This window comes from Typopeltis vanoorti, chromosome 22 (genome assembly GCF_054136105.1).
Source record: "Typopeltis vanoorti isolate ZY-2024b chromosome 22, IOZ_Tvanoo_1.0, whole genome shotgun sequence".
Taxonomy (NCBI): Eukaryota; Metazoa; Arthropoda; class Arachnida; order Uropygi; family Thelyphonidae; genus Typopeltis; species Typopeltis vanoorti.
The window spans coordinates 40,956,370-40,983,966 of NC_143570.1; the positions used below are offsets into that span (position 1 = coordinate 40,956,370).

Below are 27,597 nucleotides of genomic sequence, written 5' to 3' on the forward strand. Positions count from 1 at the left end.
ACGTGTGGGCCAGTCTGCCGCAGGACAACATCAGGCATCTGTTCGCCACCATGTGCATCACTCACCTGTATCATTACACCAATAAAATTTCAGTTGAATCCTATGCTTCCTTCTTGGTGCGCTAATTTCTTTGTCCATGTGTGTGTGTATATTCATAATACTGTTGCACTAAAAAGTAAAAATGAAACTAAAAAATGAACTCAGCTAGCATAATTTGATCTGAATTAGAATGAATTTAACCATTACCATTTCCATAAATATTTCTACTAACAGCATAATACATTTCAAGTATACCATACCCTGTATTTTGTATAAGGATGAAGTCCTGATACTTGGAGTTGATTTTTCTTTAGAGGGTATTCTGCTCTGTAATATTCCCAAGCACTAGGAGGGAAATCATATCTCCACTGAACTAAGTATGAAATGTTATGATATGGTGCTTGTGACCACTGGATAGTTACAGAAGTATTTGTTCTAGAATCTGCTACTAAATATGGAGGACCAGGTGTCCCAAGATTACCTATCATATTGAAAAAAACATCGTACATTTAGAACATAGAGAAGGATGGTATTTAGATTATATACAAATCAAATGTATGATTGTTATCATTACTACTATTATGCTAAGGGATATCATAAAATAATTGCAGTGGGTTTAGGGTGGTGTATCTCCTCAAATCACATACAGATTCTACAAAAGCTGCAACTGTGTAATAAGTGGAAATGCACTTTAAGGCTGACATAGCTGATTATATAATAACACAGTTCATATGTGGAATATAGGAATTAAGATTATACTATATAAATATATTGGGTTGGCAAATATGTTCGTTCGGTTTATGTGTCAGTACAAGTTTACGCCGCTTCGCCTGTCGCTATTGTTGTGCTACCACGTAACGCTATTGCACAGTTGAAAGGTGCCATTTCACATAACCTTTCAGTGAATTTTCGTTTGGCATACTTCAGTTGCGTGTAACATATTTTTAGAAATGGAAGGAAATAACATACATTACCGGCATATTTTGCTTTTTTATTTCAAAAAAGGCAAACTAACTGCAGAGGCCCATAAAAAAATATGCAGCGTATATGGGGTGGTGCCTTAACAGAATGTGTATACCAAAAGTGGTTTGTCAAATTCCGTTCTGGAGATTTTGATCTCAGCGATGTGCCTCGCACTGGTCGCCCTACCGAGGTTGATTCGAGTGTTGTGAAGGATATCGTCGACAAAAATCCGTCACAAATAGTGCGGAAGATTGCTGCAATACTGAACATATCCCATACAAGCATTGAAAACCATTTGCACGAGCTTGGATATGTTTCAAAACCCAATGTTTGGGTGCTGCATGAATTGACTGAGGCCAATATGACTGCTCACATATCCATCTGTGATTCGCTGCGACGTCACCAAGAAAATGACCCATTTTTGAAGCAGATGATTATGGGAGATGAAAAATGGGTCGTGTGTGATAACATGGTATGTAAAAGATCATGGGGGCACAAGAGCAAACCACCACAAACAACCTCGAAAGCAGGATTGCACCCAAAGAAGATCATGCTCTCTGTGTGATGGGATTATAAAGGTGTTGTCCACTATGAAGTGTTACCATCAGGAAGAATGATTGATTCAACTGTCTATTGCTCACAGTTAATGCGACTACCCATGCAATTAGCACAAAACATCCTGAATTGGCAAATCAGAAAGGAGTTGTCTTTCACCATGACAATGCCAGATCCTGCGCATCGTTAACAACCCAGAGTAAATTGTTATGTCTTGGCTGGGATGGTTTTCCGCATCCTCCATATTCACTGGAACTGGCACCTTCTGATTCCCACTTATTCCGATCGTTGCAGAATTCTCTGAATGGGAAAACCTTCGCCAATGAGGAGACTGTCAAAAGACACCTGGATCAGTTTTTCGCCAGTAAACCTCAGGAGTTTTATGAACGCGGCATAATGAAGTTGGTGGACAGATGGCAAGAGGTCATTGATAAAGAGGGTCAATATATAACTGACTAGTATGTATCATATATATTAAAAAAAAATGTGTTTCATTCCACTCTGAAAAACCAAACAAACTTATTTGTCAACCCAATATTTTATGTGAATCCTACCAAAATTGGTTATAAATGAGCACAGATGCTAAAGGAGTGTTCAGCTGAATTGCTATTCCCTTAACCAGGCAATATAATTTGAGTCTCAGAACATGGAAGATTCCACAGGAGTGGAAAGAATATATGGTAAACCCATTGCACAAGGGTGGTGCAAAGACTGATGTATCCAACTATCGACCAATCAGTACCTTATGAGTAGTGGTGAAGATTTTGGAAAAGTTGGTTAGGGCTCACATTCAGAAATGGGTTGACAGTGAATCTCTACTTGCCAATGAACAGCATGGGTTTACTAAAGGAAGGTGATGTTTAACAACTTGCTCACATTCTGTAATAATGTTACCACTGAGGACAAGGGGAATGAATACACTATGATACTTCTGGATTTTGTTAAGGCTTTTGAGAGAATACAGCATGGAAGACTGTTGCATAAATTGGAAAATATGGAATTTGATTCTAAACTATTGGCATAGATAAGAGGATGGCTGGCTGACAGATATCAAAAAGTTGTAGGGGGGGGGACAAGGTAACCAGTGGTTGGGCTCAAGGATCAGTCCTTGGTCCATTGTTATCCAATCTGTACATTAATGACATTGGAAAGGATTTGACATACGACATACAGCTATTTGCTGATGATGTAAAGATAGATAGGGTAATCAGAAATGCTGCTGATATGCAGTACTTGCAGAATGATTTGAATAGGCTGGAATTGTGGGCATGTAAAAATGGCTGTCATTTCAATGTTAATAAATGTAAGGTCATGCACTCTGGTGTGATTAGATATCCAATGTCTTATTATATTGGCAGGATTTTAATTGAAGAAACTGATGAGGCTAGGGATCTTGGAGTTTTAGTAGACAGGAGAGGGTCATATAGCAAAAATTATAAATGCAACTCAGAGAAAAATACCAATGCTGAAAAGAACCTTGACATGTAAAAATAAGAAAGTCATTTGCCTCTTTACAAGACCTTGATAAGACCTCACTTGGACTATTGCATGCAAGTCAGGTCTCCTGGTTTCCATTGTGATTCTGATACAGTGGAGAGAGTGCAAAGGAGAGTGTTAAAAATGATAGCAGTGTGTAAAATGATATCTTTGTTATCTGCCTCTGTACCCTTTCCACAGTTAATTTATCCCCTTCAAATCCTGGGGTCCAAATTTGAGAACAATAGTCTAAGTGTTGTCTGAAAATTTGAAAACTGCAGACACTAGAAAATAAGGGAAAGAGAGGTGATATTGTTGAGACTTACAAATTTCTGAAAGGTTATATGGAATTTCAGTAGTTGGAATTTTTCATTTTATGGAGGGCAGGGAAAAGACATGAGGGCATCCACGGAAGTTGAGAATGAATGCCGTCAAGAAGGGGGTTAGGGCTAGAATTTTCTCTCATAAAGTAGTGCATGATTGGAATGGATTGCCTTTGGATGTTGCGTGTGCAAGTAACGTGAATGAATTCAAGAACAGGTATGACAGCTGGTGTGAACAGTATGCTCCCGCAATGAGTTCCTGACTGCCTGGAGGTCTCTCTTAATAATAATAATAATAATAGAAACCTATAATGCATTGCTGTTAGCACCATGGGTTGGTAAGGATTAAATAATCCAGAACCATGCTGTGGACACAAAACCTGAAAAGTTTCCAGCCCACTACAGGCTCTCACTAAACAGGATGACAGTCTCTCATGTGATCATGAAATTCATCAAAAACCTAAAGATATTTGCAAACATCCACATGCATGATGGGATTTAGAGTTGGTTTGGGTGGATTTGGTAAATCAGGCCAATTCATATATATATATATATTGCTGCAATACTGAGAAGAACATTGATCTGCAGAGATAAAACAGTTATCATTCCATTGTATATGACCCTGATCAGACCAGACGTAGACTATTGTTCTCAAATTTGGTCCCCAGGATTTGAAGGGGATAAATTAACTATGGAAAGGGTACAGAGGCAGATAACAAAGATGGTTTCAGGACTCTACAATGTTACTTATGAGGATCAGCTGAGGGAATGCAGACTGCAGAGTTTGGTAGATAGAAGGAGAAGTGATATGATCGAGACTTTTAAATTGTTGGGAGGCAGTTACAGGGTGGATACTGGGGAGTTCTTTCACTTGGTGGAACAGCAGGAAGGAGCGATGACAAGGGGCCATCCCTGGAAGTTATGGAAGGGAGCTGTATGCAAGAGGGTGAGGAGTGGTTTCTTTGCATGGAGGGTGGTTGAACCGTGGAATGCATTGCCTGATAGAGTGGAGAGAGCAAGAATGGTCAAGGAGTGGTATGATAGACTCTGTTTCCTAAGAAGGACCTCTCTTCACTCCATGGAGGCCTGAATAATATATATATATAATACAGTATATTATTTCACATTCCTGCCATAAACTTTAAAGGCATATTCCATACATCAAAACTAATCAAAAGATTCCAATAAACATGGGTCCAGAACCTTCAATTATTTTCAAGATATAGTCTTTTGTGGTTTAGAACACGACGTCACCAACATGAAAAAGAAAATAGACAATGAATGAATTACATGATTGTAAACATCCAAAATAGATGAGTCTAGACCCTAGATGAGTCTTTGACTCCATGGGGTCTTGGGTAATAATAAAATAATGTGCAATATACCTGGCATTGTTTTCAGTCTGACAGGTTTACCCTGAGCAAATTATAGTTGTTATTTATTTCAGTATTTCTAAGTCATATGTCAATATTTTGCAATCTAGTTCATCTTTACTGAATTCACTCATTGTCACTTTTATAACAGATATGCCCAATTGAAATGCACACAAAACATGTCAGCCTTATCAAGAAGCTTTCCTTGGTCATTGAATTCCATGCCCTCAAACATACATTCAACTTATTGCCACTTTTATAAACATGGTGCAGTATCTGCATCACAAAATGAAGGATTGAAAAACAAAGAATGATGAAGGGATACAGGAAAAAAAAATTGTAAAGAGGATTTTACTGAAAGAGAGTGTCTACCAAACAGTTGTGTAAAGAATCCTGCATGAAAGGTGACTTTTGCCATATAATTTCCAGCAGGTTCAAGCATTTTTACCAGACAATTATCATTGTTGACAAGTATTTTAATAGTGATTTAAACAAGAATAATGTGGAATCAATGATTTCCCATGTGCTTTCTGTGATGAGGCAAGATTCACTCAAGATGGTATTTTCAAATATCACAATTACATGAGGACCAATTAAATTCTACATACAGTTAGTCAGTCAAGACATTACAGCAATTCTCCATTAATGTATAGGCAGGTATCTTTGATGGTAGAATGATAGGGTTAATATGTTTTTCCAAACAGGCTTGTACCATGTTCTTTGTTATGAGATGTGCTTGAATAACTTGCCTTGCCATAGAGGAGAAAGGTGATTATAATAGTCTTAGATGTCAACTTCAGGAAGTTTCATGGAGGGAGGAATTGGATATCATTAGTGCGTGGGAAATTGTGAAAGAATATTTGATAGCAGCAATGGTAAGTTGTATACCACGAGTGAAGAAGAGGACACAATTTGGAGTAAAGTGGATGACAAACAATATTTAACAGGAATTGCATGTGAAAAAGAGGCTATGGAAGAGATAAGGAGACAGGTGAAGAGAGGATGCATGAAGAACATAAGACACAGGCCAGAAGAGTGACTAGTGTGGTAAGGAAAGCGAAACTGGAATATGAGAGGAGATTGGCCATTAGATCCAAAGAAAATCCTAGGGAATTTTTTAGCTATGTGGCCAGTAGGAGCAGAAATGACTGTGGAAGAACGATATTGTGGGATAAAAATGGGAATAGAGTGACTGATGCAGAGGACATAGTAGAATTGTTCAATGACCATTTATTGGATTATTTCATCCTGGAGGAGTCAGTTTTAATGCTAGAGGGATAGGGCAGGTTCAGGAGGAAAGTGTGTTTCAGATACTGAGAACTCTGTATGTCAATAAAGCTTTGGGACTGGATGGTATTTCACCACGAGTTTTGAGAGAATGTGCTAGGGAACTGACAGTGCCTTTAACCTGGCTTTTCAATGAAAGTCTGGCTTCGGCAAAGGTGCCCGGGGAATGGAAGGAAGGTAAGATAGTGCCATTGCATAAGGGTGGTAACAGACTAGAAGTGTCTAATTATAGACCAGTCTATGAGTCATCAGTAGTTGTTAAGATCTTGGAGAAAGTAGTGAGGGACCGTATACAGCACTGGGCAGATGAGGGTAATGTTATCTGTGAGAGTCAACATGGATTTGTGAAAGGGCGCTCTTGTTTTAGCAATATGCTAGCCTTTTATAATAAAGTTACAAGAACATTAGATGATGGAAAGGCATATACTGCAATTTCCTTAGACTTAGCAAAGGCATTTGACAGGGTGCCACATGATAAGCTGATATTTAAGTTGCAACACATGGGTCTGGATGTCAGATTGGTCAACTGGATTCAGGATTGGCTGTCTGATAGGTGTCAGAGAGTTGTGTATGGTGGAGCAGTTTCAAGGAGACAGAAGGTTACAAGTGGGGTCCCACAGGGCTCAGTACTAGGACCTATATTGTTTAACCTTTATATCAATGACATTGCCAGTGGATTGCAAGGGGATATTCAGTTGTTTGTTGATGATGCGAAGCTGGGAAGGATTATTAGTAATAGTGCAGATGTGGTAGCCCTGCAAGAGGATTTGAATATGCTAGATAGATGGGCAAATGAATCGAGATGTCAGTTTAATGCAGCAAAATGTAAGGTCTTGAGGTTTGGGGAAACATTGATAGAATGCTGCATACTCTATGGGAGGAGTTATACTGGAGGAAGTTGGGGGAGACAAGAGATCTGGGGTTGATGATTGATAGAAACCTGAAGTTTAGGGGACATATTGCAAAGGTGGTGAAGGTAACACAGAGGATTGCTGCAATTATGAGAAGGACACTGACCTGCAGAGATAAGAGGGTTATCATTCCGTTGTATAAGTCTCTGATCAGACCACACTTGGACTATTGTTCTCAGATTTGGTCCCCAGGATTTGAAGGGGATAAATTAATTGTGGAAAAGATACAAAGACGGATGACAAAGATGGTCTCAGGACTGTACAAGGATAGTTATGAGAATTGGCTGAGGGAATGTGGACTGCAGAGTTTGGCGGATAGAAGAAGAAGGAGAGGTGATATGACTGAGACTTTTAAACTGTTGAGAGGTGGTTACAGGGTTGATACTAGGGAGTTCTTTCACTTGGTTGAACAGCGGGAAGGAGTGATGACAAGAGGCCATCCCTGGAAGTTACGAAAGGAAACTGTGAGCAAGAGGGTGAGGAGTGGTTTCTTTGCATGGAGGGTGGTTGAGCCGTGGAATGCATTGCCTGATAGAGTGGTGAGGGCGAGAACGGTCAATGAGTTTAAGGAGTGGTATGATAGACTTTGTGTTTCTTAGGGGGAACCTCCCCTCGATGAGTCTTGACAGACTTTATGTTCTTAGGAAGGACCTCCCACAATGAGTCTTTTGACTCCATGGAGGGCTGAATAATAATAATAATAATAATAATAATAATAATAATGTAAATGAGCAGGACAGTGGACCAGATGAGACTGATGTGACTGCAAATGGAGATGAGAATATAAGACCAGGAAGACAAGTTGCACAGGAAAATGGGGTGAGCCAGGGATGGGGGGTAATCTGAGAAATGCAGCGTAAGGAGAGCAGATTATGAAAATGAAATCAGTAATGAATGCATCTATGGGAATGGACAGAAAAGGAATGGAATGGTCTGAAATACATGGGGTAGTCAAGATCTTGGGAATATATGAGACAAAGGGTACAGAAATAAGTGTGGAGAAGTCATAGATAAGGGGTAGCATGAGGACTGGTTATAGACCAAGAAATGAATTCCTATTTATGAATGCCAGGAGCACATGAAATAAGGGAGATGAAATTGCTGTATTTAGTTTATTTAAGTTTATTTGCCTGAAAATAGTCGGAAAAAGTGAAACATAGTTGAATGACAATGATATGTTGATGGGAATAGAAATGGCAGGACATGATGTTTCTCATGAGAATAGAAACGGCAAGAAGGAGGGGAAGTGCTGCTAATGATAGTGGGGGAATTATGTCCACACACGGTTGTGATATAAGGGGGAAACAGTGGCAGTGATTTTGAAGTAGCATGGTGTGAGGTGAAGATTGACAGAATGAGATATTTGATTGGGTGTTGCTACAAGCTTGGAAATGTAAAGGGTAGAGACAAAGAAATGTATAGGCAACTTGGCTTAGTGAGCAAGTGAAGGGTGACCAGTGCAATTTTAATTATGGCAATATTGACTGTAATGAAAAGATAGCATCAGAGAATAAGGAGAATGAATTTCTTGAGTTCTGAAGGGGCAACAATCTTAGTCAGTATATAACAGAGAGCACACAAGGGTTAAGAGTCTTAGATCTGGTTATATCATCAGAGGATGTGACTGTGAATGGAGTGGCTAATATTCCTCTTTCACTTTCACCTGGTTTCTGAAAATAACCATTAAGTGATCACCTTGGTTGCGGCCATTCATATCAGAACTTCTGTGAAGAAGGGATACATGTGAAACTACAAGGCTGGTGATTATGAAAAGCTTACAAGACAACTGGGAGCTATAGCATGGAAATTGGGCAGAGATCAAGATCTATTTAACAGCAATGTCTGAGTGTATTCCAGAGGCGAAAAGGTTAAATAAGATAGGAATTAAATGGATGAAGAGATTAAGCATAAAATCTGGAAGAAGAAGAAGAAGAAGACACTGTTGCCTCCACAGTGCCTTCTTTACGAGATAATAATAATTGTATGAATAGTTGTATGAAGAGTACAAAGAGCAACCCAAGAAGGTGAATCAGTATTTAAAGACAGCAAAAGAGCACTATGAGAAGAAATTAGCCAATCAAACTAAAAAACATCATAGCAAGTTCTTTCAGTATGGGGCAAGTAGAAGAAACAATGACTATGGAAGAAGGATGCTAGTTGATGACACTGGCAGGTTGGTGATGATACAGAGGATATAGTTGAAGTATTGAGTGAGCAAAGTGTTGCCTTCACCCTTATGAATGCAACACCATGAGAAGCTGGAGTGTAGAGGGTATGGTGGAGAAGGAACCAATGGTGAATGAGCAGGAGGAATATGAGGAATTAAGTAAACTTGATGTTAATAAGGCAGTAGGAATTGACAATATACTGCCACATGTCTTAAATGAATGCTCTAAAGAATTAACAGCACCACTGGCACACCTCTGTTTAACATGAGCCTTGCAACGGGGCAAGTCCCTAAGGAACGGAAGGTGGAAAAATTGTTCCACTTCACCCCAAGGGGGGGGGGATAAGACTAAGGCTACAAATTATAAGCGAATCTGTGTATCTGGAGTGTTAGAGAAGTTGGTGAGGAATAGGATAAAGAACAGGTTGATAATAGCAATATTCTTTATGATGGTCAGCATGGGTGTTAGGGAGAGGTCACGCTTTACCAATCTGCTTAAGTATTAGAACAAAGTGGTATACTTGGATTTTTCAAAGGCCGTGTTGATAGACTGCCACATGACAAACTGATAGCTAAATTGAAACATGGGATTCAATAAGTTCACTAGTGAGTTGGATAGCTGATTAGCTGGACAGGTATCAGTAGGTTCTGTATCAGAGGAAGGTCACTAGTGGTTACCATTAGAGATTTGTTTTGGGATCATTATTGTTTAACTTGTACGTTAATGACATACATTCATGTATAAGGCTCTAATCATGCCACAAATGGACTACTGTGCCATATTTAATTGCCTGGTTTTCAAGAGGATGAGAATGTAACGGAGAGGATCCAGAGAAGTTACTAAGTCAGTATCAGGTCAATGGAATATCAGATATGAGAAGAGGTTGCGGAAATATAAGTTACAGAGCCTTGTGAATAGAAGAGGAAGAAGAAGAAGAGGAGATATGAATGAGACATATAAGTTGGTGAAGGGTTGTTATCAGATTAATGTGGAAGAGATTTTTCACAGAGAAGAGGAAGACAAGGGTAGAACAAGAGGCTCTCCCTGAAAGCAGCATAAGAAGGGTGGAGGGGAAGAGTGGGGGGGGAGTGAGAAATAGATTCTTTGCATAGAGAGTGATTGTTGAGTGAAATGCATTGTTTGAGAAAGTGGTGATTGTAGAGACTATGAAAGGCACAGTTTGATGAATGATCATTTTTCAGAGAGTATGGATCTCCAGCAATGAGTTTTCTGAATCCATGGAGGTCAGATGTTAATAATAATAATAATAATAATATCTAAAGTGGTGTATACAAATTAAGGTGACAAAACTTGGAATGATTAAGAAACTAAGAAAATGTCCAGATGTAACTTATAAAATTAATGTTCTGGATACAGAATGCTGACTATGAGAGGAGATGAGGAAAATATAATCTACAGAGCTAGATAAATTATTATTATTGTTGTTATTATCATTATTAATGCATTGTTGACAAGCTTGTAAAAAAATACAGACTGGAATTGCCTGTTTAAAATAAATGATCTTGTAACTTTATATGAGAACTTCCAACTAATGTTCACAGAAATATACAAAAACCAACAAAGTCTACACAAACGAGGTGACAAACTGACAATAATCCATGGATAAATGGCAACATTCTAAATAGTATTACTATAAAGGAAAATCTATGGAAAAGACTAAAAACGTCACCCAGTAACACTCATCTACAAAGATTATATAAAAACACAAGAAATCAACTAACAATAAAAATTTGTAGGGCAAAAAGATGTTACTACTATCAAAAATGTATGCAATATAATGAAAACATGAAGAAAATATGGGCACTTAATGAATTACTAACTAGAAAAAAGAAAACTTCACTACAAGATTTTACCGCAAAAAGCTTTGGTCAGGATATGAACTAAAAGGAACTAGCAGACCTATTCAGCTACTCCTTCACAAACAATATCACACACTCAAAAAAGATAATCTACCAATAATCAACAAAAAATTACGAGCACAAAGTTCAACAGCAAACCATGCATTTTCCATTTTGACTCGCAGACCTTTTAACACCCTTTGAACAAATAAATCCTATACTTCTGAGACTCGTGGACATAATATTCAACACTGGTATTATTCCACAACTAAAAACTGCGATAATCATGCCAATTTACAAACATGGCAAAAGAAACGATACACAGAACTACAGACCAATAGTTATCCTACCAGTCATCTCTAAGATTCTTGAAAAAATAACACACACTAGACTACAGAACTATTTACAAAAGTACAAACATTATCTCACAAAACCAATACGGCTTCCAGAAAACAAAAAGCACCATCACCTAGAAGATATTGACAATGCCATAAACATAGTTCTCGATAAAAACAAGTTTGCTGTCCTTATACTTAATGACCTAACTAAAGCTTTTGATACACTTGAACATGATATACTGCTGACCAACTACATTCAATCGGAATAAGAGAAACACTGTACACCTGGTTCAGGAACTCTCTCTCCAACAGAACACAAGTGACAAAAATAGGCACACATTACAGCCAGGATAAACAGATAAAACACGGAGTCCCACAAGGCACTATATTATCATCTACCTTGTTCAACCACACAACATTAACAACATTCACAACTTGACTACACGAAGAAAATATCAATATGCAGACGACACCGTGCTATTAGCAGTCTACAAAGACATCAACATCACTCTTTCCAAAGCACAACAAGACCTAAATGAAATCACAACTTACTTCTACCAAACTCAATTATAATGAATAGCACCAAAACACAGATTATACATAATCCAAGAATCGTGCACCCCTCACCACTATCGCTACACTGTCACACATACCAATGCATTAACAACAAAATTACCTGTCAATGTCCCAAAATCAAACCCGTAACACATGCAAAATACCTTGGCCTTTATATAGATTGCCACTGCAAATGGACAAAACATACAGAATACTTTATTAAACTAATATACTAAACTCAGCATCATTGCAGCAAACTTTATCAAGTAAAAGACATGATTCCACATAACATAAGAAAACTCCTATATCATGGTATCTACAAATTGCTACTCAGGTACAGCATAACAATCTACGCAAACACATTGAACAGTTAGATTGATAGTTAATTTATCCCTTCAAATCCTGGGGACCAAATCTGAGAACAATAGTCCAAGTGTGGTCTGATCAGAGACTTATACAACGGAATGATAACCCTCTTATCTCTGCAGGTCAGTGTCCTTCTCATAATAGCAGCAATCCTCTGTGTTACCTTCACCACCTTTGCAATATGTCCCCTAAACTTCAGGTTTCTATCAATCATCAACCCCAGATCTCTTGTCTCCCCTACTTCCTCCAGTATAACTCCTCCCATAGAGTATGCAGCATCCCATCGATGTTTCCCAAACCTCAAGACCTTACATTTTGCTGCATTAAACTGACACCCCCATTCATTTGACCATCTATCTAGCTTATTTAAATCCTCTTGCAGGGCTACCACATCTGCACTATTACTAATAATCCTTCCAAGCTTCGCATCATCCGCAAACAACTGAATATCCCCCTGCAATCCACTGGCTATGTCATTGATATAAAGGTTAAACAACATAGTACTGAGCCCTGTGGGACCCCACTTGTAACCCTCTGCCTCCTGGAAACTGCTCCACCATACACAACTCTCTGATACCTATCAGACAGCCAATCCTGAATCCAGTTGACCAATCTGACATCCAGACCCATGTGCTGCAACTTAAATATCAGCTTATCATGTGGCACCCTGTCAAATGCCTTCGCCAAGTCTAAGAAAATTGCAGTATATGCCTTTCCCTCATCTAATGCTCTTGTAACTTTATTATAAAAGGCTAGCATATTGCTAAAACAAGAGCGTCCTTTCACAAATCCATGTTGATTCTCACAGATAACATTACCCTCATCTGCCCAATGCTGTACACGGTCCCTCACTACTTTCTCCAAGATCTTAACAACTACTGATGACACACAGACTGGCCTATAATTAGAGACTTCCAGTCTGCTACCACCCTTATGCAATGGCACTATCTTACCTTCCTTCCATTCCCTGGGCACCTTTGCCAAAGCCAGACTTTCATTGAAAAGCCACGTTAAAGGTATTGTCAATTCCCTAGCACATTCTCTCAAAACTCGTGGCGAAATACCATCCAGTCCAACAGCTTTACTGACATCCAGAGTACTCAGTATCTGAAACACACTCTCTTCCTGTACCTCCAGACCTCGTACCAGTCCTATCCCTCTAGCATTAAAACTGACTCCTCTAGGATGAAATACTCCAATAAAGTGTTCATTGAACAATTCCACTATGTCCTCTGCATCAGTCACTCTATTCCCATTTTTATCCCACAATATCATTCTTCCACAGTCATTTCTCCTCCTACTGGCCACATAGCTAAAAAATTCCCTAGGATTTTCTTTGGATCTTAGGGCCAATCTCCTCTCACTCTTCTGGCCTGTGTCTTATATTCCTCATGCATCTCTTCACCTGTCTCCTTATATCTCTTCCATAGCCTCTTTTTCGCATGCAATTCCTGTTTAATATTGTTTGTCATCCACTTTACTCCAAATTGCGCCCTCTTCTTCACTCGTGGTATACAACTTACCATTGCTGATAACAAATATTCTTTCACAATTTCCCACGCACTGGTGATATCCCGGCCTTCCAATTCCTCCCTCCATGAAACTTCCCGAAGTTGACGTCTAAGACTATTATAATCACCTGCCTTATAATTCCACATAAGTTCCCGTCTCTTTGATACTCCTGCATGTCTATTCATTTTCCAAGTCAAAACCATATGGTCACTCTCTGCAACTGGTGGGAGAGACGTCAACTCAGTTATTATCAACTCTTCTGATGCTATAACCAAATCCAAAATTTTTGAACCTCTTGTTCCCTCTGTTACATGTTGCCTAAGACATTTGTCCCTCAAGAATTCTAGAAATTCCATTCCCCTATTGTTACATGCATCTTCCTCTCTCCAATTTATACTACTGAAGTTAAAATCTCCCATAACAATCATTCTTCTTGCACTTGCCAAACTTAGCTGTCTAAACATCTCCTGGTTCCCATCCTCTGTGCTCCTGGGTCTGTAGCAACACCCCACTAAATATCCTGTCTTGCCTACCTCTACCTCACACCATACGCTCTCAAAATCATTTGTCTCACTACCTTCCAAATTCTCCACTCTTAGAGGACATAGGTCATCACTTATCATAAGCAGCACCCCACCACCACGCTTTCCCCTCCTATCCTGGCGAAAAATGCTATACCCAGCGACTTCTATTCCTGTTTTTATAACCCCTTCTGTCAACCACGTCTCAGTGATCGCAATAATTTTTGGCCAGGCTGATGCTATCTGCGCCACCGCCCTAATCAAAATAATTTTAATAGCATGTAACAAAATGTACCTTACACTCATGCAATTTCTTTGAAAGATAATAAATTGTGTTAAAAAAATTATTGTAGGCAGCTCCATGTCATAAGAAGACTCATTATAGGATGCCCACAATGACCATTGTTCATACAATTCTTGTCATACTCCTCGATAAACTTATTCATTGTCAAAGACGGGTGACAAAATCTGAATGCATTTGAATGCATTCAGATTTTGCCTCTGCCAGACAGCTCTTAAACAGGTTCAAAGCAGCAATGTTCAGTAACCACTGAAAAACTTTTATTATACCTCCATACTTGAGCATTTCTGGTTGAAAATCATCTACTCAGCTGCCTTTCCACATTTCAAGTTTTTGACAGTTTTTTCTACCTAGTACTGATATGTACTCCTGTTTGCTTTCTGCACAAAAAATTCTACTACTATTCTGTCACTGCTTGTTTTGTTTAACAATCCTTCAATGTAATTGCTCAAGATGTCTAGGGTATCCTTATCTTTATTTTTCATAACACCTTTATAAGCTTATGATTCCTTTTAGAGTACTCTTTCCTCCATTTGCAAGCTTTTTTAATAGCTTCAAGAACATTTTGGAATCTTCTTGATATTTATCTTCTATATTCCTATTGAAGCCTTCTCACAACTTATGTTTAGCCACTTTTAGGTTATCTTCCAACTTATTTGTTAGGAACTTTTGGTATGCTTTCTTGTTTTCCAGGTATGCCTCTTTAACTTTTTGTGCCCACCATGATGTTCTTATTTTTCTGTCTTTGCAGATAACCACCATATGCCTTCCTAGCTGAATCAATCAATGTTATCTTCAGAGTTTGCCACTGAGGTTTGAGACTCCAAAGTTTGGTTCTTGGATTTAGAACTGTTTCATTTTTTCTTTAATAATGTTTGTATAGTTAAGTCTACAGTTTAATAGTAAATGCTGCTCAACTCTAATTCTTTTTTAAACCTTTTTTATGTACTATTCTTTTCAATGTGAGATTCATTTTTATCCTACTTAAAACTAAATGATGGTCACTTCCCATCCTGAACTTTAATGAAGCTACCGCTATCAACAATGACATAGTCAATGAAGGTTTGATTATTTCTTGTGTCTTCTCTCCATGTAAACTTTGTATATCTTTATGTTGGAACAAAATTTTAGATTACATGAAAACATAAGTTTTTGTGGCTTAGCTGTGGTTTCTGTGGAAAGCTTTCAGTATTATTATTATTATTAATATTCAGGCCTCCGTGGAGTCAAAAGACTCATCGTGGGAAGTCCTTCCTAGGAAACAAAATCTATCATACTACTCCTTGAATTCATTGACCGTTCTTGCTTTCACCACTCTATCACATAATGCATTGCATGGTTCAACCATCCTTCATGCAAAGAAACCGCTCCTCACCTTTCATGCAAAGAAACCTCTCCTCACCCTTCATGCAAAGAAATCGTTCCTCACCCTCTTGCTCACAGCTTCCTTTCGTAACTTCTAGGGATGGCCCCTTGTCATCGCTCCTTCCTGCTGTTCTACCAACAAAAAACTCCCCAGTGTCAACCCTGTAACCACCTCTCAACAGTTTAAAAGTCTCAATCATATCACCCCTCCTTTTTCAATCTACCAGACTCTGTAGTCCACATTTCCTCAGCTGATTTTCATAAGTAACATTGTAGAGTCCTGAAACCATCTTTGTTATCTGCTTTGTTATACCCTTTCCACAGTTAATTTATCCCCTTCAAATCCTGGGGACCAAATTTGAGAACAATAGTCTACGTTTGGTCTGATCAGGGTCATATACAATGGAATGATAACGCTTTTATCTCTGCAGGTCAGCATCTTTCTCAGTATTGCAGCAATCCTCTGAGTTACCTTCACCACTTTTGCAATATCTTCCCTGAATTTCAGGTTTCTATCAATCATCACCCCCAGACCTCTTGTCTCCCTACTTCCTCCAATTGAGTATGCAACTTCTTATTGATGTATCCCAAACTTCAAGACTTTACATTTTGCTGCATTAAACTGAAACTCCCATTCATTTGTCCATCTGTCTAGTTTATACAAAATCCTCTTGCAGGACTGCCACATCTGCAAACAAATGAATATCCCCCTGCAATCCACTGACAATGTCATTGATATAAAGGTTAAACAATACAGGTCCCAGTACTGAGCCCTGTAGGACCCCACTTGTAACCTTCTGCATCCTTGATATTGCCCCACCATATAGAACTCTCTGATCCTATCAGACAGCCAATCCTAACCAGTTGACTAACCTGACATCTAAACCCATGTGCCACAACTTAAATATCTGCTTATCATGTGGCACCCTGTCAAATGCCTTTGCAAAATCCAAAAAAAAAATGGCGGTATATGCCTTTCCCTCTTTTCATCAATATTATTATTATTATTATTATTATTATTACACCTCCAGGGAGTCCAAAGACTCATCGAGGGAGAGTGTGCCAACAGCATCGAATGATTGGTTCCCTTCCAACTACTAATCACGCTCAAACTTACTTAACTGAGCCATTAGTAGCAGAGGCTCTACCAATCAACCGACCTTTGCCGGCTCTGCCATTCAAGATCCACAGCTAATCTTGTAGCTTACTTCATCCACCACTGAACATGTACCATGGAAAGGTTTGGAGAAACTTGTGCTGTTGCCCGACATTTCCAAAGCTTTTGACCGTGTGTAGCATCGAAGCATATTAAACAAATTGTCCTCCTTTAGTCTCCCTGCCACTCTCTGTAATGGGTAGCCAGCTTTCTCTGTGCTCATTCTCTTTGAGCTTCATCACAATGCTGAAATGCCTCAAAATGCCTCTGTTCTATCACTTACTCTCTTTCTCCTGTACTTAAATGACCTATTCACAATAACCATTCATCCCATCCACAGCTTTGTAGATGATAGTACTCTCCACTCATTCTATCCATTTGACACATGCAGCACTCTGCTATCCCAGGCTACAAGATCATTAATTTCAATCTTGTAGCCTGGGAACAATAGTATGTAAATTAATCACATTAATTTACATACTATTGTTCAATGGAGCAAGGATAACCTTGTCATGTTCAATGCCACCAAAACACAGTCTTTCCTTTTCTTGCATAAAAGAGATCCAAGCTCACCTACCCTTACACTTAGTAATACACAAATTGCCAGACAAGGTCATATCTCCTTGCCTGGACTAACATTTATCTCCAGTCTTTCGATGCATAAACGCATCACATGAATAGCCTCCTCAGCATCCATCCAAGAAAGTTGCCAGTCTCTTGCATTAAAGAGCCTATTTTATATCCAACCAACTCTTAACTATATATAAATCCCAAATATGTCCATATTTAGAATACTGCTCACATGTTTAGGGTGGTGCATCTAAAACTTGCTGCCAATTCACTGCTCCAGTGAGGCAGCCATCATTCCTCCACTTTGTGTTGCATCTGTTAATACAAGAACAGCAACTATCCAGCATCCCTTTACTGTGCATCTGCAAACACACCTAACCTGCTTCTATTCTTCCTCTTTTAGTCCATCCTCCTCTGGAACAGCCTTCTTCATGAGTAAACAACTACAACCTGCAATTCTTCAAATGGCACTGATGTGCTTATAGCTCCCTCAGTCTCTTGTGTATGGGATCAATAGAAAAAAAAAAGCTATTCTATGCAAACTCAATCTGGTATCACCATTGTTGAATTTCATCTTATATATCAGGGGTGGCCAACAACGTGTCCTTTTGGAGCCAAAATAATTCCAGTAAGACTTAGAAGAGCCGCAACCTTTGACCAGTGTGATGGTATGGGAGTAAGTGAGTGTGCACATGGTGAGGTGGGTGGTGGGGAAGTGGGGAAGGAGAAGCCATGCCTGGCTGCCGCAACACATTACTTACACTTCCGTCATTCATCTATCAGTATCATTCAACATATTGTTGCGTGAGTCCTTGTGACAGTGCTTGTTATCGTGGAACTCTTTTTCAAGTGCTTAGAAATGCTGCATAAAAAGCTTAAATATGAAGAAGAACACAGAAGTTTTAGGCCAGAGTGGAAAGAGGAGTTTCTTTTTGTGAAACGACAAAGTAAACCAATGTGTGCCATTTGCTAAATAATGCTTGCGCAATTCAAAGCCAGCAATTTCAAGCATCGTTATGACACAAATCACAGTAATTTTAGTGAATAATTTCCTCTTGGCTCTGATCTGAGTTGGACTAAACATCAAGACTAAACTTGATGTCCATGTTATTTTAGTGTTTAATATTGCACAGGCAAAACATCCGTACATGAAAGGAGAATTTGTCAAGAAGAATATTACACAAATAATTTCAGTTTTAGATCCAGATAATAAAAAACTAGTCAAACTGATTGAACAGATGCCAGTCACCAGGCATACAACTGAAAGGAGAATTTCCATTATCAGCACTGACATTGTAAATAACTTACACCATAACTTGAAAAACTGTGCTGCATTTAGTCTAACTTTGGATAAATCTACAGATATTCAGGAAAAACCACAATTAACTATATTTGTCCACTTTGTATCTCATGACCTGAACGTCAAGGAAGAGCTATTGAACTTGATATGGTTGAAAGATACAACATGTGGCTCTGATATCAAAGAAGCTCTCCATGTTGCACTTACCACAAAAGCTTCAGTATTGTGCGAAAAAATCGTCAACATTGCAACCGATGGTGCTGCAGCAATGAGGAGTAAAACTAAAGGGCTCAGGAAGCTCCTTGAGAATGGTGAATTATATCCTGCTTTCCTACCTGTTCATTGCATTATTCACAGGGAACATCTAGTTGCCAAGTGTTTTAAATTTGAAAACGTAATGGAAGTAGTTCTAAGAATTGTCAATTTAATTCGTTCAAGTGGTAAAACACACCAACAATTCAAAAGCTTTCTCGATGAGTTGAACTGCAACAAGATTCCTAATGACATATCGTGGTTTTGCTTAGTAAAGTGGCTCTCAGTTAGCAGTGTATTAAACAATTTATTTTGTTGTTAGAACCCAAACAAACAGTTTCTTAGAGAGAGAGAGAGAGAGAGGAGAAATTTTTCCCTCATCTTGAAGATGAGGGAAAAATAACAACAGTTGTTAGACATGGCATTTTTCACCGATGAGTTCCAGCATCTACAGATATTAAACGTTTCACTTCAAGGGAAAGAAAAACTAATAACCGATCCTGCATAGACTGTGCTAAGCTTCCAAAGAAAACTGCAACTTTTCCAGAGAGACTTGGAAAATAAAACATTCAATCACTTCATTTGTCTGAAGAAAATACTGACAAATTTGCCAGGAGTGGAATTAGACACGGGATCTTATATCAGCAAATTAAACAATCTGACTGAAGAACTCAACAATCGATTTTGTGACCTTCGAGAACTTAAGCCAACATTTGCTTTTTTGGAAAATCCTTTCCTCAGGAATGTGCTTAAGTATGGTTGTCCTATTTCAAAACCAATTGTGATGGATGTCGCAGCTGCAGAACTGAAGCTTTTGGAACTTCAAGAGGATGAAGGGCTGAAGCTAGCAAATCAAAGTGGATGTTCCGTAATGGAGTTTTGGAAGCAAGTTCTGGATCAACAGTATCCAACACTTAAGCAATGTGTCAGAAAACTGATCTCCATTTTTGGGACCACATATATAGTGCTTCCTGTGAAGCACTATATTCGATTCTTAAATTTATTAAATATAAATATAAATATGTTTTAAGTGATGAACATTTGAATGAGCTTGTAAGAACTGTTTTGACTAATTACCCACATAATTTTAAGGAGCTTATTAAGAAAATGGATACAAGGAAGATCTCTACTAGTAAATAAGTAATTAAAATTATTGTGTTTTGACTTTAAAATTATTCTAATTATTCAAAATAAACTTCACTTAATGTGTTTCGAGTTAAACTTTTTTACTGCAGTCATATTTATTAATCCTTTTTTCTCTCCCTCTTCTCTCTTTTTTATTTTGTTCTCTCTTTTTTGTTGTCTCCTCTTCTCTTTTTGTTTATTTTCCTGGTAGAGCATGAAGAGGCATGCGACGCATGGACACGAGCCACATCCATGGATTAATTAATGTGCAAGCATTAGAACAACTATTTATTGGTATCACATTCTGTGGCATAAATCATGTCATATCTCAGTTCAGCTGTTAGATTTTTGATGAATGCAGACCAAACTTGGTGCAGGATTAAACCTTGTTTTTTATTACACTGTGCGAGGGTACAGAGAAATTCTAAGGCTTTTTTAAATTTTCTTATGGATCAGGATTAGCCTTCCACACAATAAATACAGGTCACCAAGTAGTTTGGCAAAAAAATAAAACTATCATATATTGATCATAACTGTTTTATAAGAAAATTTAAAGAGCTTTCAGAAAAGCTTCATACTTCATACAATGTAACAAAATCCAAGGTTTAATCCTACACCAAGTTTAGTCTGCATTCATCAAAAATGTAACAACCACAGAACTGGGATATGATATGTTTTATGTTACTGAACATGACATTAACAAATAGCATTGTTTGAACACTTGCACATTAGTTAAATCCAATGTTTGTTTGTTTTTTATCTGTTTATATGTAGTTGTCTGTTGAAGTTCTTATAACATCTGAAATGTGTAATTCATTTTTTTCTAGTCCTTTTTTGTAATTCCTGTATCCCTAACAATGTAAATATAATGACTTATGAACTTGTCAGGTATAACCTGACAAGTTCATAAGTCATTTGAATAAAATCTCTTCTATCTAGAAACATGTCGTACTTGTACATGTCCATACAAGAAATTAAATGAAGATTTGCTAAATCACAGAAATATTTGTCATCATACATTTTGTTGGTTGTATAGCATAGATATAATCCACTGCCAATCAAGCTGGTTTTGTAACTGAATACAACCAACATATAATACTAAAAATATTCTACAATAAAAAAAAATTGCAAACTTATCCACTTCAAAAAAATAAAATAAAATAAAATAATAATAATAATAAAATAAAATAAAATAAAGCATAGACACAATGATATCATTTTACATAAATATAAAATCACTTGCAGTATTATTATTTTCTTACTTGTCAGATAATGGATATATGCTGTGATTGCTATGTTACATCCCATAATGCAATACAGTGTCTGAAAAGAAAAATATTGTAAAAAAAAAGGAATTAAAAAATTAAAAATGAAAATTAATCTTTTAATATTATTAAACTGCATTATGTTATTATTTTTAATTTAACTCATCAGATATGAAATTTATTTGCATTTTCATAACTATTAAGTGACATGAGTTATTGAATATATAAGTAACCAAGGAAAATATGCTGATGGGAACAGAAATGGAGGAGTATAACTGAAGAGTATCAATGACAGATATATTATTATTATTAGAGGAACAATTAAAAATGCAATGTAAACACAAGAAATCATTCCGTTCGCACCTAGAAAAATGGGCAGAATTAGAAGTACAAATGAAAAATTGGGTAACAAATCATCGAAAAATGGGAATATCTGTTTCTACGAAAAGACAGATGACAAAGATGCTTTCAGGCCTGTACAATTTTGGTTATGAGGATCGGCTGAGGGAATGTGGACTGCAGAGTTGGGTGGATAGAAGAAGGAGCGGTGATATGATTGAGACTTGTAAACTGATGAGAAATGGTTACAGGGTTGACACTAGGGAGTTCTTTCGCTTGGTTGAACAGCGGGAAGGAGTGATGACAAGAGGCCATCCCTGGAAGTTACGAAAGGAAACTGTGAGCAAGAGGGTGAGGAGTGGTTTCTTTGCATGGAAGGTGGTTGAACCGTGGAATGCATTGCCTGATGGAGTGGTGAGAGCAAGAACGTTCAATGAGTTTAAGGAGTGGTATGATAGACTTTGTGTTTCTTAGGGGGGGGGACCTCCCCCTTGATGAGTCTTGACAGACTTTATGTTCTCAAGAAGGACCTCCCACGATGAGTCTTTTGACTCCATGGAGGCCTGAATAATAATAATAATAATAATAATAATAATATTATTAATATCAGACCTAAATGGAATCAAAGGACTCGTTCCAGGAGATCCACACTCTCTTGCGCAAAAAGATCATTGAAACTTGTCTTAAATCCATTCACAGTTTCTGCACTCATCACACTTTCAGACAATGCATTCCACTCACCAATCACCTCTCCATGCAAAGAACCTGTTATATATTAAGGCATGTTTGATTAAATGTGGACAAGTTTTTCAGTTTCTTCTATAGATATGAGAAAATCCAGTTTCTCAGCAAAAACTGGTTTTTCATGTCCAGCATGAAAATGTCAACTTTTGATTATGTCAAATCTCATCATCATTTAACCTAATATGAATAAAAATTAGAGATAGATCTATTAAATCTATTTAATACTGTAGTAATAATAATCATACTGATTTTCATAAAGTTATTACAGTAGTTATTTAACTAGTGGCAATCCATTCTCAATCCCACATAAGTGAGATTGAGAATGGATTGCCACAATCCATGCAAGAAATTCCATTCTTCACTTCTTATTCACCATAACCTTATGCAATTTTCAGTGTTAGCCTCTGATTCTTTTTACTTCACCTCTGAAAAAATCTATCTGATAAAGCTCTTAAAAACTTATCTGTCTCAATCATATCATGCACATCAGTGTCTTTTATTTACCAGATTGTGCAATGTGTGCTCCTTTAATATATCCTAATAAATTACCGTATTTTTCAGACCATAAGATGCACCTCTTTACATAGAAAAATCGACTTAAAATTGGGATGCGTCTTATGGTCCGAAGGTAACATTAAAATACGAACTTTACACTGTACCGAAGCTGTTAGCGAACTTCAATTACTGGCACAATATGTTAATAAAATTAGTAAGTACGCCACTGAAGGTAGGTACCTAAGTTATCTCGCTGCATGTGGGTGAATCATCAATTTAGAGTGTCAATAGTCATTAGTGTGTAAACATATGTGCTTTTGTATGGTTCATTTGAATTATTTTTTATAAGTCGTTAACATTTTTATTTTAAAATTAGAAAAAATGAGTGTAAAACAAAAAGGACTTTCATATAACATGAGTTATAAATTAAATGTGATAAATTATGCAAAACAATATGGAAACAAAGCAGCAGAAAGACATTTTTGTCTACCACCAACAGAAAAAATGGTTCACGAGTAGAGAAAACTAGAGGAACAATTAAAACTGCTATGTAAACACAAGAAAACATTCTGTTCGCACCTAGAAAAATGGCCAGAATTAGAAGTACAAATGAAAAATTGGGTAACAAATCATCGAAAAATGGAAATATATGTTTCTACGAAAATTATAATTTTTGAAGCGAAATGATGGGCAACTGCTAATGGAATTTAGATTTGGATTTATGATTTAAATCTAAATTTAAATTTATGAAAAGACACTGGCTATGCAAGTGTACAAAAATCACCCTAGCCCAAAAAATGCCAGCTGACTATGAAGCTAAAATTATAGAATTCCATAGATTTGTCATATTAGTGAGAAGGAAATTTAATGTTGAAACAACACCGGGCAACTTGTCGCAAAGGTGGAGCAAGCTAACATCACTGTTTCAGTATCTTCCATAATGCAAAACACATCTCCTTGCAGATATGTATAATGTTATGCATTAAGGGAAGAGCCACTACCCAGACTAGTTTTGACCTTTATTGAGGTCTCTTCAGTGGGAGCCAGCCCCAAGTGGAGATACCAAGCAGAAGCATTAGTAAGGTCATCTCTACCTAGGAGTTGGCAAATGTTGTGCCACCTTTTTATTAAATTACTCTAGATTTAGAGAAAGATGTTGAAGGTTTATTTTTCACTTGGTTAGACTATAATAAATTTAGTTTAATCCTTTATCCAAGTGTGAGCAAACAAAGTTTGCACCTGAAAGCATCTTCAGGTCTGGAAGGTGAAAAATAAACTTTCAACATCTTTCTCTAAATCCAGAGTAATTTAATAAAAAGGTGGCACAACATTTGCCAACTCCTATAGGTAGAGATGACCTTACTATTGCTTCTGCCTGGTATCTCCACTTGGGCCTGGCTCCAACTGAAGAGACCTCAATAAAGGTCAAAACTAGTCTGGGTAGTGGCCCTTCCCTTAATGCATAACATTATACATATCCACAAGGAGATGTGTTTTGCATTATGGGAGATACTGAGATACTTTCAGGCGCAAACTTTGTTTGCTCACACTTGGATAAAGGATTGAACTAAATTTATTAAAGGAAATTTAACTTTGAGCTTAATCAAATTGCAAACATGGATGAAGTGCCTCTAACTTTTGATGTTCCTTCAAATCGGACAGTAGATTCAAAAGGCACCAAATCAATAGTGATCAAAACAACAGGTCACAAAAAAACTCACTACACTGTAGTTTTAGCTTGTTGCGCAGACAGAACAAAACTATCCCCATGTTAATCTTCAAGAGAAAAGCATTACTGAGAGATGCAGGAAGAGTGGAACAAATGGATGGCAAAGTCAAATCACGATGTTACATCAACAGGACGTATGAAACGGCCAACAATTTCAGAAGTATGTACCTGTGTGAAAAATTCATGGGAAGCTGTGAAAGAAGAGACGATTATAAAATCATTTAAGAAATGTGGGATAAGTAATGCAATGGATGATACTGAAGATGACGCAGTTTTTGAAGGGAGTGATAACAACAGTTCAGACGAAAGTAATATGAACGGTGACATTAACGAGACCAGTGATAGTACCGAGAGTGAAGATGAACTGAATATTGCTAATACAAATGATTGTAACAATAAATATAAATTAAGTAAGAATTTGTAAATATCTTTATATAATAAAATATTTTTTTCTAAAAATCAAATTATAAATTTGGGGTGTGTCTTATCGTCCAGTGCGTCTTATCGTCCGAAAAATACGGTTATATTTCACAACCTGAAATTAGCTCAGCTATTGGATTCTGCACCTTTTCTAAGTTATCCATATCACTAACAAAAACTATGTGATGAAATCATGTGGTCTGCAGAGCTTAGATAAGAGAAGAAGTGATATGATTGAGAGGTAAGAGGAGCCTATTATATAGATACTGGGGGAGTTACTGCACAGGGTAACACGTGATGGAAACTGTACAAAGGACGTGTGAGTAAGGAAGCAAAAATGAGAATTTTTGCATGGGCAAGTGGTGAAAGAATGGGAATGCACTGCCAGAGTGAGTAGTGGAGGCTCCAGTGCTGAATGTTTTCAAAGCAAGGTTAACAGGCATCATGGTCTGCAAGTATTTGGCCCTCTGTAATGAATAATGTCTCAATTTGTGCAGATCTGGAAAAGTAATAGCAATAAAACAGTCCAGTATTAGTCTACTTACCTTATAGAAAGGTAAACCTTATCCTCTATTGTCAATGTCCTCCTCAACATTCCAACAATGCTCTGATTTAGCTTCCCTACCTCTACAATCCAAATGAAAATGAAAATCTCAACTGTCCAAATGAAAAGGAGGGCCAAATGCAAAACAGCATTATCCCACTTGGTGCGGGGATGTTTTGCATTTGGCCCTCCATTTGATTTGGTTTGCAGCATCAGTAGGGCAGACACCCCATGGTCTGTTGTGTCTTCTTTTAGGCTGTCCATCCATCACTTTTTCAGGCATCCTTTAGATCATCAACCATCTGGATTAAGTGTAAGGATCCATCCTGCAACAGATTCCTTGTCAGCCTTAGTCAAATGCCCATACTATCACAAGCATGCTTCCCTCATCTTTTGTAGGATTGGGGCAATGCCAAGAGTTTTCCAGCTGTCATCATTTGTAATATAGTCTAGTTTTGTGTATTCCAGTGTCCATCGGAGCATCTACATCTCCATGACATATAGTGCCTGTTCATGCTGTTTTGTTACAGGCAGCACTCTCCTCCATAAAGTGCAACTGGTCAGATGAATGTGTGATAGATCTTGGATTTGATATACCAGCGTATTTTCTTGTCACACAGGACTCCAGTGACCTGGCACCATTTCAACCAGGCAGCATTAATGCATGTTCTGCCATCTGGGAGCGTACTACTATCAAATGTCACATGGGATACAAGAAACTGAAAGTTAGAGGTCTTAGTAAGTTCAGTACCATTGACTAGAATTGTGTGCCATCTATCTGAGCGCCACATTCTAAATATTCATTTTTGTCAGGTTAAGTCGCAAACCAAAGTCATCAAGTTGTGTTTTCTACTGGTTGACCAGTAATTCAAATCTGCTCTAGTCTTGTGGACAAGCAGGACATCATCAACATACAGTAGGGTCCATGGGTGAGGTTGTTGCATGTCTGCAATCACTGTATCACGGGATAAACAAAAGTGGTGATAGAGCTGATACTTGGTGGATGCCTACCTGAATGTTATATGGCTTGGTAACACCAGCAGCACAGCAAATGGAGCTAGTGGTGTTAGTGTAGAGGAACTTGCACCCAGTATACACAGGCTTCAGTGACACAATGGATGCATAAAGAGTACCAAATCAGAGAGTACCTTCCCTATCTCTACAATGTTTCCTGAAATTTCAGTGCTCTGTCCACTGTCACTTCAATTCCATATCTCCTCCAACTTCTTCCAGAACTTCCCCCAAATACAGATATGCAGCATTTCGATTACTGAATTCCAGAGTACAGAACTTTATATTTGGTTATAAAATATATACACATTTACACAAGCATATTATTTAATTTGCCAAATATTTCAGTCTGAATATTACAGACCATCTTCAGTGGCTACATAGGAATTAAAGAATCTTATATTTGGTTATTGATTTGAATCATCTACTTATCTGATCACATTGCCAACTGATTGAAACCTTCCTAAAGGGCAACCTATTAGTCACATTTTGGATACCTCTCCTCAGCTTGGCTTTCAACCATCAGCAGCAGTAATGTACCAAATATAAAACCATGTGTTGTTGCACTTTTCACTCTTTACCAAACACTATGCCACATTTTATATCATTCTCTAAGTCAGTCTACTGTCCAATCTACTAATCAATTATCTAATCCTATCTACCCTGGTTAGGCATATAGAATTAGACAATAATCAAACAGGGATAATCTAATCTAATCAATGAGAGAAAGGCAAT

At 37.7% G+C, this 27,597-nt stretch overlaps 1 protein-coding gene across 1 annotated transcript in view; it reads right to left on the reverse strand.

Moving 5' to 3' along the window:
* Window positions 1–27,597, reverse strand: part of LOC150094345 (proto-oncogene tyrosine-protein kinase ROS-like) — a 719,271-nt gene that overhangs the window by 571,237 nt on the left and 120,437 nt on the right. Inside the window, exons 5-6 of the mRNA XM_090412445.1 lie at window positions 21,578–21,638; window positions 300–520 (exon numbers count right to left, since the gene is read on the reverse strand). Coding sequence (XP_090268571.1) covers window positions 300–520; window positions 21,578–21,638 — 282 coding nt within the window. The remainder of the gene's footprint in view (window positions 1–299; window positions 521–21,577; window positions 21,639–27,597) is intronic.